The sequence below is a fragment of the Ovis aries genome, chromosome 5 (genome assembly GCF_016772045.2).
Source record: "Ovis aries strain OAR_USU_Benz2616 breed Rambouillet chromosome 5, ARS-UI_Ramb_v3.0, whole genome shotgun sequence".
Taxonomy (NCBI): domain Eukaryota; kingdom Metazoa; phylum Chordata; class Mammalia; order Artiodactyla; family Bovidae; genus Ovis; species Ovis aries.
Window position 1 is genome coordinate 28,118,357 of NC_056058.1, and position 20,301 is coordinate 28,138,657.

The window sequence follows — 20,301 nt, forward strand, 5'->3', positions numbered from 1 at the left end:
ATGATCATTTTATAAGATCAGTAAATGATACTTGCATATTCAGTGTAATAACATTTAACTGTAATTTTCTGATATCAGATAATACATCACATCAAAGAATTTGATGCTCATGACACCGTCACTTGAATTTCATTGCTTTTTTATCAATTATAGCCTATACTGGAGTCATTGGTTGAAAACAGCAGAACTGAGTAGCGCCTGGACTAAAGAAATTCACAAACCTGTCAGGAAAGCTATAACGGCAAGGAGAAACTGAAGCTTTAAAAAAGGAGAGGATGGTTGGACCATAGAAATAAAATTTAGTCCTTGATAGAACTATTTAAGAGGCAAAAAGGGTGTATATAGAAAGTTTGGAGAGAAGAATAAGAATGTGGTTTAAAAAATTGAGTTGAAAAAGGGTCTTAACTGATTTCTTCTAGTATTTCTGAATTCATTAGATGTTTCTGGAGCTTGTCAAATGCCATGCTTTTTTGGTTCCTCTTCTTACCTCATATGTATTTAATTGCAAAGTTCTGCTTCTTACATATCTAGACAGTCTCCTCACTCTCAGCCTTCTCCTCATTTCTTTACCAGTGACCTTGAATTTGAATCAAGCTGGACATTTCCCACCCTTTTTGATTAATCTAAGTATTTAAAGTACTTCTGTTTTTGTACTATGAATTCTGTGGCCTACCAGAGGTCTTTGAAGCATTCAGACAATAACTCATAAATTCTCACAAACTCTATTAAGTAGGTGTCAAAAGTATTTCCATTTTTACCTTGGGGAAATTCAGGACCAAATATCTCAAAATTGGAACAGAAATATTATCTTATTCATCTTTTCTGAATAGAAATTAGATAATATCCACCACAGAAATAAATGGTAAGTGATTTTTAAAATTCCTTCTTCCAACTGCATTTCTATCAATAGAATAAAAATCACCAAACATATTACAAGTATAAATAGTACCATGAACTTGTTGAGGGAAAAAAGAAAGTGTAATTGAAGTGCCTTTATATCAGACCTAATGAATTCATCCACTGTCTTTAAATACCTAGTAAAATAAGACTTCTCACCTCTTTTGAAAATTCTTTGTAAGTGTTTTTGGAGCCAGAAGAGGGCAGAATCTTATTTCTTAAGTAGTAAAGACATAAAAGCACAAAAAGGAAGACTTCAGTGAAGAAGTCCCTGATTTAGTCTGCAACTTCTAGTTATGTCTGATTGAGAGCTTTTTGGTTTTTGTTTACTCATCTCTTCAGTGTAACACAAATATTCCCATTTTTCACTGTAATGGTCTACAAATAAGTTAACATTAAGATTTAAAGTTAACATTTTTACTAAATTCACTTCTTGATTCCCTTTATAAGAAGTAACAAATAGTTTGACTTGCTTTAAGCTAGGAAATGACTTTATATGGCTTAAAAATTGGACTTTTAAAAAATAAGATAGGGAAAGCATTATAATTTAGTAGGGCACAAAGAAAACAGAAGTTCTACAGAAACTAAAATTGGTGTATTTAAGAACATTTGGGGAGTTCCTATTGTGTGCCCACCCCTGACTTAAGACAGAGGGAAAAATGAGAGAAAAGAAAAGAATAAGAGGAAAACTATGTTATCCTTTTGAAAGGGACCTCACTTTTAAAGAGTTTGTAACCTAATTGGGGAGATTACCGAGAGAGGCTTAAATGATTGTATATAATTAAATACCAGGGAATGTGATAGAAACTCTTTGCAACTCAGAAAAAAGAAATCATTTGATTTTCAGAATATAGTAGTTTTAAGGCCTCTCCATGTAGAGGTAGAATTTGAGCTGAACCTTAAGTTTTATGTAAGCAACGAAGCAAAAAGATTGATAGGTAGTAACTTGGAAGTAACTTGGACTAAGAGATGGAGGGGGACAAAACTGGTGGTTGGTATTTCATATTGAACACCAAGAAAGTTGGACACGTAGGATGGAAATTGTGTTTTGGTGCTTTAACACCTAGGCAGAGGAGTTTAGGTTCAATATAGTAGCTATTGTAGATTCTTTAGTAGAGAGTAAATTGATGTAATAGTGGCTTGCAGGATTTGTAGATAGAATACATTAAAGGCTGAGGAGACAAGAGAAGATGGGATGAGCCTGAACTTAGGAAATGGTAGTAAGAATACAAAAAGAATAAAACTGGAAAATATTTCAAGGAAGAAATCTGTAGTTTCTTATGACAGATTGGAACTGGAGAATAGAAGATTAGAGGCAAAGACAATGCCATACCAACAGCAGAGAATTAGGAGTTGTGGATATATCAAGGATAGAAATAGGGACATGAAAAGCAGTGAACATCTGCTTGGTCTTCACTAGGCCCTCAATTGATGCTAGGTGCTGAGCTGAATTTTATTTTCAGTCTGTAACTTGGCTTATAATTTAAGTGCAAAAAAGGTTTCCTCAAGTCTCATAGTGAAAAGTGAGTAAAGTTGCCCAGTTGTGTCCGACTCTTAGCGACCCCATGGACTGCAGCCTACCAGGCTCCTCCGTCCATGGGATTTTCCAGGCAAGAGTACTGGAATGGGGTGCCATTGCCTTCTCCAACTAATTCACTAGTTTAGTATGCAGTAAAATAACAGAGGCTTTGAATAAGTTAAACTGGCTAGTAACAACTAATCAGTGTTCTTCAGGGATCACTGTTCTTCTACATAGGCAGGATAATTAATTCACGGATGGTCTTTCTGGTCTATCTTCAACTATTCTTACACTACATAATCAATTAGGGACATCTTTTTACAGATATATGAAGAGAACACAGGTAGCTTTACAGAAGTTGAGTTTGTTAAATCTGTTTGTTATGACAGGGGATTTCTGACACACAAATTGCTCACGGCACACTGAGCCCCAGAGAAGTGATGAAACGAGACAGCTGATGTTAGGAGGTATATGGGGGTGGGGTAGGGTGAGAAGTCACGGATAAACTAAAACCTGGCACGTCTCTGCTGAAGCAGAGCCACTTTTTAGGGGGCATAAGAAAAACTGACAAGCCACCATTTTGGTCTCTCTAGAGGAATCCATTTGTTGTTAAGAACCTAAGACCATTTACTATCATTCATGCTGCAAAATGCAGCAGTCACACTATTTCCAAAAGGATCCTAAAAACTAGTGCAAAAGAAATCTAAGAAAATAAATTACAGAACCATCAACATTTTTCAAAGAAGTGCGCTCAAACAGTGACTTTTACAAAAAATGTGAATTTGTTTTAAATGAAAAAAGAATTCTGTGAAAGATCAAAGACTCATTTCGCAGATAACTTATATTGCATTAATGACTTGATTAACAGTGTACAAGTAAGGGTTGTAGACCCTTTTTTAATTAGGTCTGAGCGATCAATATAAATACTGATGGGGGAGTGTTTTGTATCCCAAACTCCAATATTCCAGCTTTGTGTCCTGTCCTGTTGTTATAATTTGTAAAAATCTTAACGACGCAGTGATTTAAGTTTTCGTAACTTCAATGATGTCTTGGAGGACACTGCATCTTGGTTTGAAGACTTTGTTGTATCCGAAGGCCGGAACAGTACTCGACCACGATGATTAAATACATAAAATGATGGGTGATTCCTTAGTGTGTCAAATGTCTTATTTTTTAGTTCTGAAGTGGCATCCATGTCTTTAAACTCCCCTGCAATATGAACTATACCATAACAGGCAACTGCAAAGGCCAGAAGCGTCTGGAGAACTATATCTATTGGCAGTGATTCATCTTCCTTTTCTGTTAATCGCATATAAGAACGATGCTGCGCAGCGGAAAAGGCTGCGTGGGCTAGGGTAAAGAGGCCGATGCCCACTAACCCCTTCCATAGCGACGGCGCCATGACTCCGAAAGAGCAGCCAAACAAAAGAAGCGAAGAGCGGCAGAGCCGTTCCTTCCTCCACCGGCGGGTGTCCGCGCAGCGCAGAAAGATGACGTCAAGTCTCATCGCTACCCACAATGAGGGCTCGAGGTCTTTGAATGCCCTGAAATTGTGTCAAAACTTTGGTTGTATACATTTTTCTGGGAATTGGGTGTGTATATTACATTAGAATCACAGAGGCATTTGTATCATTAAAAAAAGTTAGGAATCACTGATTTAATAGTTTGGGATAAATTAGGAAAATGATGTTTACATCTAAGATTTGTTAGCTATCACTTTGCTGTTTGTTAAGAATAAAGAAATTATATGTTTTGATTATGTGTTTTAAATTAGTGTGAATAACAATGCAAATGTGAATTATTTTGATAATCATGGCAAAACGGATGTAGCCTACCCAGCTTTTTCTGATGGAGTCAGTTTAGTGGGTAAAAACTATCTTTCTGGTTGTCCTAAGCCTCATCCTGGGGCTTGTCTAGGACAACTGTACCTTCTCCAAGACCTAGGGACATGATCACTTTTATAATTGAATCCTATTCTTGTATCTCACAGTTATAAACAGATTTTTTTCTTTTCCTCTGACATATGTCTGGTTGTTAAATTACCAATTGTTACATAATTATACTAGACAGTTGTTTTATGTCCAGTTAAGTAATAGGAATAAATCTTTGGGGGCATAAGTGGAAGAGATATTTGATAATCTCAGAATATTATTCAGCTTAAGACGTATGAGTCTAGTTGTGAAATGTCAACACATTTAAATCCAAGCTCTAGGGATTTGTAAAGCAGCAAAAACCGTGACTCCGTGAAGTCATATATTACTGCAGAGAATGTTCTGGTCTTTTGTGAAGGGGTTTTGGCAATCTACTTTTCCTTTCATTTTATTTCCTCCTGAGTTTTCTGAAGTTTGAATATTTGAATAGTGTCAATTTTATTTTTCTGCAAAACATTAGGAGTTGTGTATATGGGAAAAACTAGAATTGATATTCAAAAACTACACCAGTTTAGATGAACAGTATGTTACTGTAATTCAGCCATATTATCACCTTATCACTTCAATAGTAAAACTGTCTGTTGGCTGCATGAATTTGTTTGGTACTTGGTTTGAAACTTTGAGAGAGTACATTCCAAGACCTAGCCAAGTTGGCTTCAGTTCATGCACAACAGATTGCCTGCTGCAAGTATAAATAACTGTATTTAAAAAATTGAATCTCTTTCGTGTTTCTCTTCATGTGTTTGAGGAAAAATAGAAAATAAAAGTTAGATCAGTGTTTTTAGGAGCATTGTTTTTCTTACTTGGGTTTAACATTCTTAAAATATTTTTGACTTTGTACTCTTACTAAACTGCTTTCTGATAAAACAGTTCACTGTTCTCAGAATTCTGTGATTTTTGCCAAAATGAGTTATAAAAGTATCTCTACAAGCTCTTCACTGTAAGACAAAATTCCACATAATGATAGGTCTCCAAAAGGAGTAATCTGGTTTCAAGGTCGAGAGTGTCAGCTAAATTGGAATGCTAACAACTGCTTTTTGTAAAAAACAACCAAAAAAAAAAAAATGTGTTTCTTTACTCTATGATCTTTGTTATATGTTTTAAATACATTTATAGTAACTGTCTGGAAGTTAAGACTGATTCAGTTCCTTTTAGTATAGGCTGTTAGGCAGTAAAAATACGACTATATTTTAAACAAGAAAATGTTCACGTGCCATAATATTTATAGTAAATTATATAACAGTTTTAGATGATGTCGTATGTTACGCTATATAAACTCTTTTCTTAAGCCAGACTCCTTGTATATATTATCTTTCAGTGATTGTACACAGTGGTATAGTGTTTCACTTGATATGATTTTAATCACTGTTAGGTTGAACTTGAAAGAAAGTTGGAATCCGCAACCAAGTCTAAACTGCATTACAAGCAGCAGTGGGGACGAGCTTTGAAAGAACTTGCCAGACTTAAACAGGTATGTAGTTTATAGCTGATGATGGATTATTATTTTTATGTCATTTTTCCTTGATTCTTTACAAGTTTGCATATGTGGCAATATGTTATGTTCAGATGTCCATATTTGAGTCTCCAGTTCTATATTTGAGATTAGGGCCTTTTTAAAAAAAATGTATTATATATAAAATTTTCCTTTCCTTAATTAAAAACTGAAACTTCTAGGTCTTTTTTTTTTTTTTTCTCTCCTTAATTGCAACTATCCTTTAGCCCACAGAAAACTGGGAATAATTTCTACTTATAAAACTACCATCCTTTTTTCCCCAGTATTAATTTCTTTCTATTAGGAGTACCTTTTGGAGGGAGAACTTTAAGAACATATTTTTAAATGTTACTTCCTAGGAAGACATAGTAATTTCTTCATCAAGAAAAGGAATCACAGGGTTGCTGCTGCTGCTAAGTCACTTCAGTCATGTCCGACTCTGTGTGACCCCAGAGATGGCAGCCCACCAGGCTCCCCCGTCCCTGGGATTCTCCAGGCAAGAACACTGGAGTGGGTTGCCATTTCCTTCTCCAGTGCATGAAAGTGAAAAGTGAAAATGAAGTCGCTCAGTCATGTCCGACTCTGTGTGACCCCATGGACTGCAGCCTACCAGGCTCCTCTGTCCATGGGATTTTCCAGGCAAGAGTACTGGAGTGGGGTGCCATTGCCTTCTCCAATCACAGGGTAGTTCTGCATAATTTTATGAGAATATAAAAGTGATAGTACTTTCCTGGATTCTTTGTTACTTTTTTTTCCCCTTCCTGGCACTGGGTGACAAATGCTGTTAGCTTTATGAAAAAATTTTAATTTGGGGTATAATTTCTTCAAATTATTAAGATCAAATATGAACAAGGTTTTCATTTTGAAATTAGTGGTTAGTTTATTCTAAGCTTTGCTTTTGTTAAATGTGTCCATTTAAATTTTGAATGAAATTTGGTACATAGGGTCTCTTAGATTTGTTTTCTTTTTTCTTTAACATGTCTCCCAAACCATCAAATGTTATTAAACATCTTTATGGTATTGTTCTGAATGCATACCAGTGTCATAGAAGAGTATTTACTAGACTGCATGAGAATAGCACAGTTTAGATGAATTGAGATTATAAGCATAAAATAATATTAGAGTGAATATGTTTTATAAAGGATAATCATATATAGTACCAGGGCCTTCTGTGTTCAAGGCACTGCCCTGAATTTATAGATACAAGTTAAACATAGGTCTTTGTCTCAGGGAGCTTGCCGTTTAGTAATAGGGAAGAAAACCATGACATTTACTGCCTAATAGTAAGAGCTCTGGAAAGAACCGCACAGAGTGCTCAAGAGGGGAAGTGTGTTTATTGAACAGAACTTAGAAAAGGCGTCATAGAAGATGCGGTATTTCAGATGGACCTCTGGAGAATTGCTTGTGGTTTAGAGAAGTTGTTGGACGGGGGGAGAAGTGTTGTAAATACAATGAATAGAATGATTAATAGTAAAGAGGCAAATAGTCAGAAAGCATAGACTCCATGGAGAACAGAGGAGGTCGCATTTTAGAGGTCATTTCAGGAAATAAGGACTAGAACTTAAGTGGTAGCAGTGAGAACGTGACAAAGAGGTTATTTTAAAAGATGTGATTTTGGTAGATTCTGTACAGGACACTAAACCTAATCGGATACAGAGTGAAAAGTCAAAGATGATGTCAAGTGTTCAAGGCTTAGTGTCCAGAAAGAGTTTTCCAATAGTGGAATTATGGTTATTAAGACAAGCAGCTGATTGAGGCATGGGAAGGAGATAGGACATGCAGATTTGAGCATTTTAATTTTTACAGAAAGAAATTCAGTAATCAGAAATATGGACTGATACCTGGAGGATGTTTGAGATTAAGGACAGATGAAGGAATCCTTTGCTGAGATGATAACTGAAGATGTTGTAGATAGCACTTAGAATGCTTATGTTTAAGGAGGAGGAAGGAAAGCTGATAAGTCTCAGGTACTGTGCTAAGCCCTTCATATCTTTTCATTTCATCCTAAACAAGATCCAATATGGCCTTCCTTGGTTGCTCAGTGGTAAAGAATCCTGCCTGCCAATGCAGGAGATGTGGGTTCAATCCCTGGGTCAGGAAGATCACCAGGAGAAGGAAATAGCAACCCACTCCAGTGGGAAATCCCACGAATAAGAGGAGCCTGGCAGTCTGCAGTCCATGGGGTCACAAGAGTCGGACACAACTGAGTGACTAAACAAGACCCCCCTTGTATAGCAGGTGCTATTTACATTCAGAGAAGTTAAGGTGCACATGATCACACAGATACTAAGTGGTAAGAGTGAGGATAGAATCATATAACTCACTCACGCTCTTTCCTCTTTCCAGTGAGTGTTATGGCTTAATTCCATAGAACCCACATAAGGAAAGTATTTCAGAGTGAGCCGTGGAAGACATTAGGGATCTCTGCCTGAGTACTGAAGCAGAAGAAGTAATGATTTGGCTTATGATAAGCAAGGAAAATGCCATCGTTGACTGTTAGATAGACCAGCTCTGGAAATGAGAAATTAAAGTGACTTTGAAAGAGAAGAAGCTAAGATAAAGTCATGGTGCCAAGACATTGAAGTTCCCTTTAGTTCCACAGGGAAGAATCCCCATGGAACTGGGAGTAAGGAAATAATGTGATGAGAGTGGCTATTAAAAATAACAGAATACAACTTCTATCAGAGGCAGCATACATAGTAGTTTAGAACATGGCATGGTGTCAAGAGAGCCAAACTGAATCGTGGCTGTTGATAACTCTGCGACTTGGGCAATTTGATTTCTCTGATTAGTCGACTTATTTGTACAACGAAAAATCTTTCCTCCAGGTTGTCTGAGAATTACCGAGTGGTCTGTAAAGCATTAGTAGCGTTTGGTACTTTACTTTGTATGTGCTCAGTAAATTGTAACTTGTTAAAAGAACATGAGCCATAACGCTCCTGTGTTGCTACACAATAGTGGAGTGTTCTTGGTTTCAGTGGGTGGGGACCTAGTGAGATGGTAGCTCTGTATATTGATGAACAGAACAAATATTAGAAAGATTTGTGATTGACTAGCTGAAAGATAATGGCAGCAACAAAAATTTGAAAATTTTTAAGTCTAGAAAATAAGATGTTGCTATATATAATAGCTGGATGGCATCACTGACTCGATAGACGTGAGTCTGAGTGAATTCTGGGAGTTGGTGATGGACAGGGAGGCCTGGCGTGCTGCGATTCATGGGGTCACAAAGAGTCAGACACGACTGAGCGGATATATAATAGCTGTAGGGAAGTGGGGTTCGATATAGTTTGAGTAAGAATAGTACTTTGGATGGTAGTCGTAAGGTAGATATTCAGTAGAAATGGACAGAAGGGAGAAAAACCTACATAAGGGCTAATTGTGCAGATACGCAGTAGTGTCAGTCAGCAGGTGCAAAGAGGTGGGAGTGCGTTAAGTCTGGAGAAACATCTAGAGTTGTTTTATTTGTTCATTCTTTCATTAGCACGTACTTATCAGGAGCCTACTGTGTGCCTTGACCAGTGGAGGATGCTCAGTTCTGGAAGAGATGGCAGTTCTCTTCCACAGGAAGGTTCGGCTGGGAGGGCGGATACTTAACGAGAATATGGCGGGGTTGTAAGAAATGCAAATGAAGTTAGCGAAACTAATAGAAAATAAGTATTAGACAAACAAGAGGGCCGTGTCATTCATTTTGTCATTCAAAGCTAAAGGAGAAATGGTTCAAAACCAACGTTTGTAATATCAGTATTAGAAAAAGAAATCCAAATTGGAAAAGAAGTGAAACTGTCGCTGTGCAGTTGACATGATATGACACACACAAAATCCTAAGGGTGCTACCAGAAAACCACTAGAGCTCATCATTTTAAAAATAGTTAGAAATCGGTAAAAATAAAAAATAGCAGATAAAGAGCAGGGAGGAAAGAAGTGGAAGACAGCGCCTACCCCTGAAGAAGTTTATGCAACTTACGAAGGATAAGAGACTAATGCAGTGGTAAATACTTATAAGGCATTACCAAAATCAGTCATGAAAAGATGGAAACCTGTTAGCTGTTGATTAGGGTGTTTTTTTCTGGAGAAATTAGGAATTAATTATCAGAGCATAATTTCATTATAATTGTCACGTTTCTTGCTAAGAAATACCCATGCAAGAACAATGAGTAAGTAAATTGATTTTTAAGTTATGTTCAGATGTGTATATTGATGGATGATATTATTTTCACATTGTTTGAGGTAGTTTTTAAAATGTAAAAAATAAGGTTTTGAATATAAACATGAACTGAAACGGACTCTAAAAAAAGGTTCAATTAAAAATGCTCCCACCCAAGCACCCCCTCTCCTTCTAACACACACATTTTCATATACTTTTGCTATCTTCTGGGTTTGTCCTTTAATTCCTTGTTTTCTATTTACCCTTTTTTCCTATGTTTTTTCTACCCTCTTGCCTAAAAACCATTAGCATAGTAATTTTAGCTATTTGTACCTAATAACAGAAGACATCACAAAAGTTCAGATGCGTCTTTTAAGTTTCTATAAGTGAATTAAAGAGAAAACAGTGTTAAATTACTGATTCAGACGTCTGCTTCATGAAAAAGAAATAGTCTCAAATTCTTTGAGTGCAGTAAGCGTCATTGCAGACCACTTCTATTCCTTATCCCGCAGACTTTCTGCTTTAGAAACAACACTGTAAACGAATTTCAGGGTCACTAGGAATTGCTGATGTTCTACAGGCCACGTTTGAGAGATGCAGCACTTTAAAAATGTAATAGACCTTGGGATTGCCATAGGGAATTGTGCTCTGCCACCAACTGTTCTTGGAAGATTAAAATTAATTACTTCATCAAATAGGCACAATTTATATGTGTGAAAATTACTTCAGTTTTTTTCCCTAAAACTTTTTATTAAAAACACATTGTGTTTGAATATAAAATTGGAATCCTCTATCTGCTTTTGTTCAGAGGATTGTTTGTGCAACTTCTTGTTTAAATTGGATTAGTACCATGTTAATTTTACATTGCCTCTGGTGAATAGCCACGGGGCTATAATCTCTGCCAGTAATTTGTCACAGCAAAATCCTCTGGAGGGCAGTACAAAACATTTGTGTAGTGTGGATTAGACGGCGAAAGCCGTATCTTAGATTGTTAATAAATGTTAATGACAAAACCCAGCTGGTAAAGCTTGGAAATAAGACCTAATGCTTGGTGCCTATTGCCAAAAGAATGTTTAAACAGAGATTTCCATTACTCAAAGGTGACCTCGTGTAGTCAATTGGTGAATTTAAAAAATCATAATCTTCCAGTTATTTAGAAAAAAAAATCTTTTCTTCTGATTCATAAGTATAAAAGCCTGTGTTTTTTCATCTTGTAAACTTTTTTGTTCTTGGGTAAACTGGGTAGGCAACAGCTGTAAAATATAAATAAGTGTAACATAAAATGGGTCCCAACTTAGAAGACAAGGAAATGATACCCATACATTCTGGATTTGCTATCTTTGGTATGATGTATAACACTGACTTTGAAGAGTTCTAGTTGTCAGACACTTAAGGGGTAATTTAGTTTCCCCCCCCCCCCCCCTCAATTCTAAGATTGTTACTTTACTGTGTCCTAAGTACCATATTTACTTAAAAACATTTCTTGACACATTAGAATATAGTTATGGAGGAAGAATAATAGCCACTACTTTTTAAAAAGAAATGAATCATCGTTAAGAGATATGAATTTGTTGTTCTGGGCAATTTAACATTTTCATCATGTCTGATACATTGAAACTAGGTATGTTTGTTCGCAGGACAGGAAACAGAACTAAGATTTGGGTAGGACGTGGGCCCCTTACCATATTTGTGCACAGTAGATCTGTTTAAAACTGAGCTGATATATTTAGTTAAAACAACACAGACTTCATTGGCTGACATCAGCACTATCTTGTCCAGCCTCCTGCTTATCCACTCAGAGTAATTAATTTGATTAATTTATAAGTAATTTAGCCAAGGATGGGATGTAAATCTTTGTTTAAGAAAACAGTTGGAGGTCCAAGTCTTGGTTAAAAACTGTGTCTTGAAACCATCCAGGCCCTCCTACTGACTTGTCAGCTCTGGGTTATTTTCAGAAAACTTGACTTGAGTTCCTTAGTTCAGTTGTAAGTTTTTTCCCACAGACTTACATGGTCTGTGTGAGTGGGAGAGTAAGTAGTGGCCACGTTTTAGCCGCTGTTTAGTCTAGTGTATGTGTGTTTACATCTCCTCTCTGGATTTATAGGCAGCCAAGGCAAAATAAAGCTTATACTCACTTGATTGAGGAGCCTTTCACCCACAGCACCTGGCGGCAGAGGAGCTCTCCTCGGACCTCGAGCTTGTGTGTGCATGTGTGGCTGTTGCTGGCGCTGCACACTGGGTTAAACCTTCAGGGCCCGGAAAGGGGCTCCCTGTGGTTTAGAATTAAAGTGCTTCAAGTTTCATAATGTTACAGTTTCACAGAGTAGCCTAAATTAAATCATTGACCCCTCCCTCCCCGCCTCCCCCCCCCACCCCCCCGCCACCGTTTGGAATTATATCTGCTCACTGTAAAAGTAAAAGAAAGTCCAAATTTTTTTGCAGCATAACATACAAGATGAAAGTCGCTAGTAACCTTATTCAGATAAGGTCACTAGTAACCTTCAGTCAGATAGAACAGTCCACTGTGTTGTCTGGATTTCTTTTATTTTCTTAGTAATTACTTTTGAAATGAAACACGTTATATGTTCCAAAAAGGGAATCAAAGAAGATTCTTACGCTCCTCAGCCCCCACCTTCTAGTTTAAGAAGCAGCATTATCAGTGCTGTGTGCCTTTTCCCACCTGCATCCTCTTCACAGGTAACTGCTTTGCTGACTTTGGTATTTATTCCTCCTTTGCTATTTTTTTAATAAGATTATAAAGATACTAAAAATATCGGTAAATAATACTATTTACTTTTGCATGTCTTTAAACTTTATATACATGGAAATACTCTGAATCATTCTGTGACTGCCTAGTGTGATTCAAAGTGGTTTTCTGTGATTTAACTATTTTGATGTAGTAGCCTGATGTTATTTTTACTGGGTCACACAACTTAAACATATAGTAAGACAACACTGAAAAATGTTTTACATGTGAGCATTTCTGTTTCTGTCTAAAAGTAGAACTTCCGGGTAGTAGAGTTTGCTCATTTCTGCTTCACTAAATGTTGCCAAATTACTTTCTGAAGAGGTTGTACAAACCTGCAGTTCCCAAGAGGGGTGTATGACTGTTACTCTTCACACCATGTCGAACTCTTGGCTGTTATCAGATGTATAAATTTTTTCTAGTTTCATGGGTGTGAAGTGGTATCAATCTATGGTTTACTTATTTATTTCCCTGATTATTGACTTTGCACATCTTTTGTTTATTAGACTTGCATGTAGAATGTCTTTTTGTTTTTTGCTCAGTAGAAATCAACAGATTTTGCAATCACCAGACAAAGTTAGAAATAACTACCAGAAAATAAGTGATTTGATAGAGAAGTATATTAGAGGAGTGGAACCTTTTCAGTCATGTAGACATCCTGGAACTGAAAAGTTTTATAGCGGAATTGTAAATTCAGTAGATGAATTAATAGCAGAACCAAGGATATGTGAGCTGAAGATGAACCAATAAAAAGTATCCAAACTGGAAGAGAAGAAAGGATAGAAAAGGCAGCACAGAGCATGTGACACCCAGGATCTGTACATGGAGCTGGTTACCTCTTGTGTAGCCGCTGGTCTGCTTGGGCTGCTGTAACAAAACAGCGCAGACTGGATGGCTTGCAAACAACAGAAAGTTGTTTCTCACATTTCTGGAGGCTGAAGTCTGAGATCAAAGTGTACACACAGGTTCTCTGTCTGGAGAGGATCCACTTCCTAGTATATAAATAGCCATCTTTCCACTGGGGAACTCTACTGAGGTTCTTTTTTAAATTAAAATAGGCAAACAGCTGGAACTCAATGAATTTGGTAAAGTTGCAGGCTAAAAAATTAATACACATAAATCTGTTGCATTCTTATACACTAACAATGCAAGATAAGAAAAAGAAATTAAGGAAACAGTCCCATTTATCATTGCATCAGAAAGAATAAAATACCTAGAAATAAACCTACTTCAGGAGGCAAAAGACCTATACTCGGAAAATTATGAGTACTTTTCATCAGTGTAAAAGAATGAAAGAAATCAAAGATGACACAAACAGATGGAAAGATGTACCATGTTCTTGGATTGGAAGAAATATTGTGAAAATAACTATACAGCCCAAAGCAAGCTACAGATTCAGTGCTGTTCCTCTTACACTGCACAAACTGTTTCAGAAACTAGGAACAGAAAATAATTCTCACTTAAAAACAATGAGACCACCATTATCTTCACTCTAAAATCTGAGAAGCATGTTATAATAATATTAATTGGTCAGTCTCATGAACTTACACATAAAGCTTGTAAGTAGCACAACTAAATTTATTAAACAAAGGGGACGTTGACTGTCACCTTAAAAAATGAAATCAAATGCTCTTATCAAAAATGCAGGAAGTCAGTACCTGTTCATAGTAACAATGTAGAAAGGTTCATGAGATCACTATGTTAGATGACAGGATGTCTTACTGCAGCATTTGAAAATGTCTGTTACTGAGAGAGTGGTTGGCTAAATCATGGAATATCCATTCTGTGGAATGTTACACATTTATATAAAAAGTTTTATGTGCATAGATTTTTTGTGAGTCTGAAGAGTGGAAAGGCATATTATTTCTTGAGATAGGAGTGAAATTAATTACTAGTACAGGGGCAGTTATTGAATTTTTCTTGGTAACTGTATAGTTTGTATTTTATATAATTACTTTGTATACTTTATCATTCCTTTATAATTGTAATTTCTTATATAATTTTATATAATTAACCATTTCTTAGATGCTACTCTTACCATTGCTTGTGTGGCAACTTACTGTGTTGACAGCAGACTCTTTCTTGCCCTTAACTTCTGTTATCTTATATTCAGCTAACCTCAGTCACTGATTGGAACATGAGTGGTTATGGCTTATAACAGGAAGGGAAGTCATGGAAAAGTTTGTAAAGAGAACATGGACATTTCTAGATAATATGTGTCTCCAGAATCTGCAGTGTATGGCTATATCATGGGTACAGTCAAGGAAGGTTATAATCACAAATCAAAGTCATGTAACTATATGTATTCCTAACATTAGAGATCTGGCTTGTTTCTTTCAAGCGAGAGCAAGAAAGTCAAATGGCTCGTCTTAAAAAACAGCAGGAAGAATTGGAACAGATGAGACTACGTTACCTGGCCGCTGAGGAAAAAGATACAGTAAAAACCGAGAGACAAGAATTGTTGGATATAAGAAATGAACTGAACAGGTATAACGATTAAAAAATTACTTTCTTTTCCATAGTAATATGGAACTCAAGTTCAAATAGTACAACTTTTTATTTATTCATTGGTCCAGGGAGAGTACAACATCAAGTCTAAGAATAAGGGACATCATTTCTAAAGTGTAGCTAAGTTATAGAATAGAAAATCTTTGCCAAAGACCATTACTCTCACATTTTTTTTTGCCATGAATGTAGCTCTGTTTAGCTTTTTTGTTTCCATAGCGTTAGTACTTTAAATTTTATTCCTGTGTGACTATTTCAGATTTATTGCAACTATTTCAAGGTAATTAATGATAATAAATTTAATTATATAAAGTATAACAAATTTCAATATTGTTATAGTGTATATATATAAATAATAGATTAGCTCTTAATTATTGCCCTTATTGTGTATCAGCAGCTATTTTAAATATCTCATATGCCTATCTCCACTGTTTTTTTTTTGTTTTTTTTTGTTTTTTTTTGTTTTTTTTTTTTTAACTCTGCAAAGCAACTTTTTGAGGAGGATATAATTAATCCCATTTGGAGATGAGAAAACTGAGTTTTAAAGTGATTTAATTACCCCTTCCAAGGTAGTAAAGCGTCTGCCTGTAATGCGGGAGACCCAGGTTCAATCCCTGGGTTGGGAAGATCCCCTGGAGAAGGAAATGGCAACCCACTCCAGTATTCTTGCCTGGAGAATTCCATGGATTGAGGAGCCTTGTAGGCTACAGTTCACGGGGTCGCAGAGTCGGACATGACTGAGCGGCTTGACTTCACTTCCCGAGGTCACACAGCTAGTACGTCAGGGGGCCAGAGTTTAGATCTGATGCCAGAGGTGGTATTTGTAACGACTATGCAACAGTGGGCTTCTCTGTAGCGTCACGGTATGGTACTCCTAGTTACTATTTTAAGTATTTCGTGTTATAAAGTAATCGTTAGGAAGCAATATTAGAACAAATTAGTGTCTTTTTGGAGGAGAATGTAGGGGAAGACTTTTAATGTTTATCAGGAGACTAGTATTTTGTTGCAGCGAAGCATACTGTCTTAGCTCGGCTGGCATAACAAAATACCATAGATTGGCTTAAACAACAGAAATTTAGGAGGCTAAAAATTCCAGATCAAAGCACCAACACAGTTTCTGGTGAGGACTCTCTTCCTAGCTTTTAGACAGCTGCCTGACCACTTGTCCTCACAAGCTCTCCCATGTCTCCTGTAGGAAGTGCACAAATTGCATCATGATGGCCCCCGGCTCATGATGTCATCTAAGCCTAATTCTCTTTCAAAGGCTCCATCACCAGACACCATCGCACTGGGGGTTGCCTCATATTCATTCAACATATGAATGTGGGGAAGACACAATTCAGGACATAGGACATACATTGACAGGCTACCCCATGGTATATCCCTACACAAACTGGGGAAACTCAGTCACTGTATCCGGTGGGTTTGGAGCTGAATTACACAAATGCATTTAGAATAGAATATTAATGTATAAATATCAGTTGGAAAAAGGTCAAGGTCTTTAGTGCATGCTACAGGGCTCAGTTCACTCTGTTAGTCTCTTAATTCAGCAAATACATACTTGGTGTCAACTGTGTCACAGATCTGGAAGATGTTATGAATTAATTTTAAGATGGCCCTTGCTTCCAAAATTTTGCTATTGTATATAGCAGTTTAGCAAATACATATTAAGCCGCTGCTCTTTGCTCAGTACTGTTTTGGTGATTTAAATGAAGATAGCCATGTTCCTGTCATATGTGTAGGTCATACGAAATTAAATCTTATTATTAATCATCCCCATGTATTGCTACATTTTACCAGTGTCCCGTTAATCACTTGATTTCCTCCCGAGTCCCAAAGCACAGGGCCCTATTTTTTATTTTCTTTCTTAGAACAGATGGAGGTATTTGGTGTCCTGTTTGGACTGTACACCTCAGTTTCTTATTCTTTTGTGAGGGATCTTAGGAGTCAGTTCAGGTTTCAAAGAGTCATATGAACAAACAAAACTGTGCGCTGCCACTGATCCTGCACCCTTTCTGGCGTCCTGCAGAACTCTTCCTGGCTCTTCCTCTCCCGGACACCATACGTAATTTCAGAACTGGTTCTCATTGGCTTACTTACTGTGAAGGCTATCTAGAAGCAGGGACTTAGATTCAACTGTTTTTTATCTTCTTTATAAAGACAAAAGTCAGGAGTAGTTGCAAATTAAAATATTTTTGTAGCTAGTTACTTAGAGAAGTATGAAGTTGTATCTTAGTTGTAGATTCCAAATCAAATTAAAACCTACTCCATATCCAAACTAACTTAGTATACTAAGTGATAGTAATGTCAGGTATACTCCCCATTTTCAAGGTAATGTGGTTTATAATATCCCATTGGAAATACCCAGATCCCAGGCTGGCACCGGCTCCCCTTTCGTCATCTTTTAGATAAGGTCATCATAAACATAACCTGAAGCTATCCATACAAACTCTTAAAAGGTGCACACCCTAGATTCAAGCATTCACATCTAAAGAATACCACTTTCTACAAATAATATTTATATAAACTCCATAATAACAGAAACTTTTCTTGATTTGACACAGTATCCCCCAAACCTAGCACCTTTTGGTATGAGTAAATATTTGTGGGATAAAGTTAGAAGAAAATTATGTTCAAGAAACAATAACAAGGGCTTAATAACAACCGAAATATCAATAATAATAATATAGGAAAATATTCTTTATATTAATAGTGAAAATATATTGATAATTGTACAGAATTACATATATTCAGTTGCTTTTTAGAAAACTTTAAAATGCATGCATTTTTTAATTGAGAAGAGATAGAGAAAATTACTTAGATTGCTTACCTCTGGTTAAGATGATGATTTTTTTCCTGCATATTCCCAAAATTTCTACAGTTTTCATGTATTTTATGCAAGAATTGGTTTTTAAAACTGTCTTTTATAAGTGTGCTAACTCTAGCTAGCCAAGTAGGTTTTTGTTTTCTTCCTGAAAATATTACTGAAAATGTATTTTACCATTGAGTCATTCTGTTGTTAAGTGGTGGTGTTAACTAAAAACCAGAACAGTGTGTGTAGCCTGCTCGAGTGGCCTGTGTTCTTGACTTCTCAGGTTAAGGCAACAAGAACAAAAACAGTACCCAGATTCCAGAGAGATTGCGAGTGGAAAAATGGATGGCCCCCATGGCAGTGCATTGGAAGAAGGTTTGGATGATTATTTGACTCGCCTAATAGAAGAAAGGGATACTTTGATGAGGACGGGTGTGTATAATCACGAGGATCGAATAATAAGTGAACTCGACCGACAGATCAGAGAGGTTTTGGCAAAAAACAATGCCAGTAACTAGTAACATTTTGAAAAACTTTGCCTGAGACTCCGGGTCTAAATTTTAATTGTAAAACCCTCAAAAGAAGGGAAATGGCTGTTTTAAAATGTAATTTTCAATTTTTTATAAGCAGAATTTTGTACGTTATTGTATAGTATTTATTTGGTTTTATTTGCTGTGTGCTACCTCTCCCACCCTGGTTTATGTATAATTGCATTTTATATACTCATTTTTTAAAGATGTCAGTGTTTATCATTTCATGGCTAACTTTCAAAACAGCTTTTCTCTAAATTTGTTCTCAGAGAAATGACTATACTAATTTCCAGTTACATAATTTTTTATGTTGAGCCAAAAGAATGTATGTTGCACTTTAAAAATGCTGTTCATTTGAGGAGCTATCTTAAAAGTTAATACCACTTAAAATCCAACTAGTTTTATTTAATTCATTTTAGATTACCTTTTTTTAACTTGAAACATTTGCAGAGAAGTCATATGTGATCTATTGAGTGACAAATTAGTCATTTATTTAAAATAAAGTTAGTACAGATTAAAAGTGTTTCAATAGCTGTTAAATTTTCAAGCTTTTAAGAATATGAAGTAATAGCTAAATAAGTCTTCTCAGTCTCCTGCTCAAGATTGCATTTTTTTCTTTTGTTGGAAAGAGATTTCATTGTCCAGTAATAGTAATACTAGTTGTTAACATAAACCCTCTGTAATAAAGCATGAAAGCAGACGCATAAACGCTTCAGCTAAGAAAGTATAGTGGAAACCTATTTTTGATTTTCCCTAGTTGTAATCACTCTTTTACAAAAGTACATGAGACTAAGTCATCGTATTGGTGTAGTGCCATGTCAATATACATTTTTAAGGATTCCTTATGTAAAATTGTTCAGAGCAAACATTTGCCCTCAGAGCAACACTTTCCACTTCCTTTTACCAGGTACTGAAAAGGTTTAATTAGCAAAGAAAAGGTTTAATTAGCAAATTCACAGATTAGGTCAGCTTTACAATAGATGTAGTTAAAAATTTCTTATTCCCAAATATAATAAATTTAAGTATATACTTTAGGAAGTATATACTATTTACTGATAACTTCCACAAAAGCAGAATAGGCTATTTTCTGTTGTTTTCAAGGAGGTGTATTTCTTGTTTGGGAAATTAAAGTCCCTCCATGCTTTATATTTTCTTTTTTTCCCTTATTACCAAGTGTTAATCCCAAAACAACCCAACAGTAAATACAGAAATTACTGAATGAGAGCATAATGAATATGAGAATTATAGACAGAATGTGAAATATTAATTATGGCTAAACATTTTCTCTCATTGATTTTTGTGCCACGTGAAAAGAAGTATTCTTTTTGTTTGGGAAGGTCTCGGGTAAAATATTGTGACTGTGCCTTCAGCTGCCTTGTGTGCTGCATGTGATGTTTCCAAACACTAGAGGGGGCCTTAGATTTAAAGAAACAAAAGGGACAGTTCTGAAATGGATGTGTGGTTTGCCTTCTCTAATCTTTTGGCTATGTATTTTATCAAATAAAAATCATAATTGTATACATCTTTGAGTTTCTGAGCAGTCTATTACTTTTTTGTTAAATAAATTGGGCTAGTACTTGTCACTTCCTGTATCAAGTAACTAACTTTGTATTTTTGGTGTTTAAATGTTTACATTGCAGATACCTTTATATGTTCTAAAATTGACTGGGAGAGTCTGAAATTTTAACACCTTTTTGTGGTCCTTCAGCACCAGACATTTCA

General features: G+C 36.1%; 2 protein-coding genes across 11 annotated transcripts in view; one reads left to right on the forward strand and one right to left on the reverse strand.

Annotated features, from left to right (window-relative positions):
* CEP120 (centrosomal protein 120) overlaps positions 1–20,101 on the forward strand; it is an 85,464-nt gene extending 65,363 nt beyond the window's left edge. For 6 of the 10 annotated variants that reach the window (XM_060415670.1, XM_042250300.2, XM_042250299.2 and 3 more), the window contains 3 exons: positions 5,720–5,818; positions 15,074–15,219; positions 18,333–20,101. In XM_060415670.1, coding sequence (XP_060271653.1) covers positions 5,720–5,818; positions 15,074–15,219; positions 18,333–18,567 — 480 coding nt within the window. In that variant the 3' untranslated portion in view covers positions 18,568–20,101. Of the gene's footprint in view, positions 1–153; positions 5,128–5,719; positions 5,819–15,073; positions 15,220–18,332 lie in introns of those variants that run through there. The other 4 variants (XM_060415672.1, XM_042250302.2, XM_060415674.1 and 1 more) reach the window with 2 other exon arrangements.
* LOC114114856 (ER membrane protein complex subunit 5-like) lies at positions 1,651–3,923 on the reverse strand. The gene has a single exon (XM_042250304.2). The coding sequence runs from the start codon at positions 3,921–3,923 to the stop codon at positions 3,423–3,425; it is 501 nt and encodes a 166-aa protein (XP_042106238.1). The 3' UTR covers positions 1,651–3,422.
* Positions 20,102–20,301: the final 200 nt, after the last annotated feature.

What these genes read in the sequence shown, in the direction of transcription:
- LOC114114856 (XM_042250304.2), bottom strand. Translation starts at nt 3,923, where the DNA reads ATGAGACTTGACGTCATCTTTCTGCGCTGCGCGGACACCCGCCGGTGG.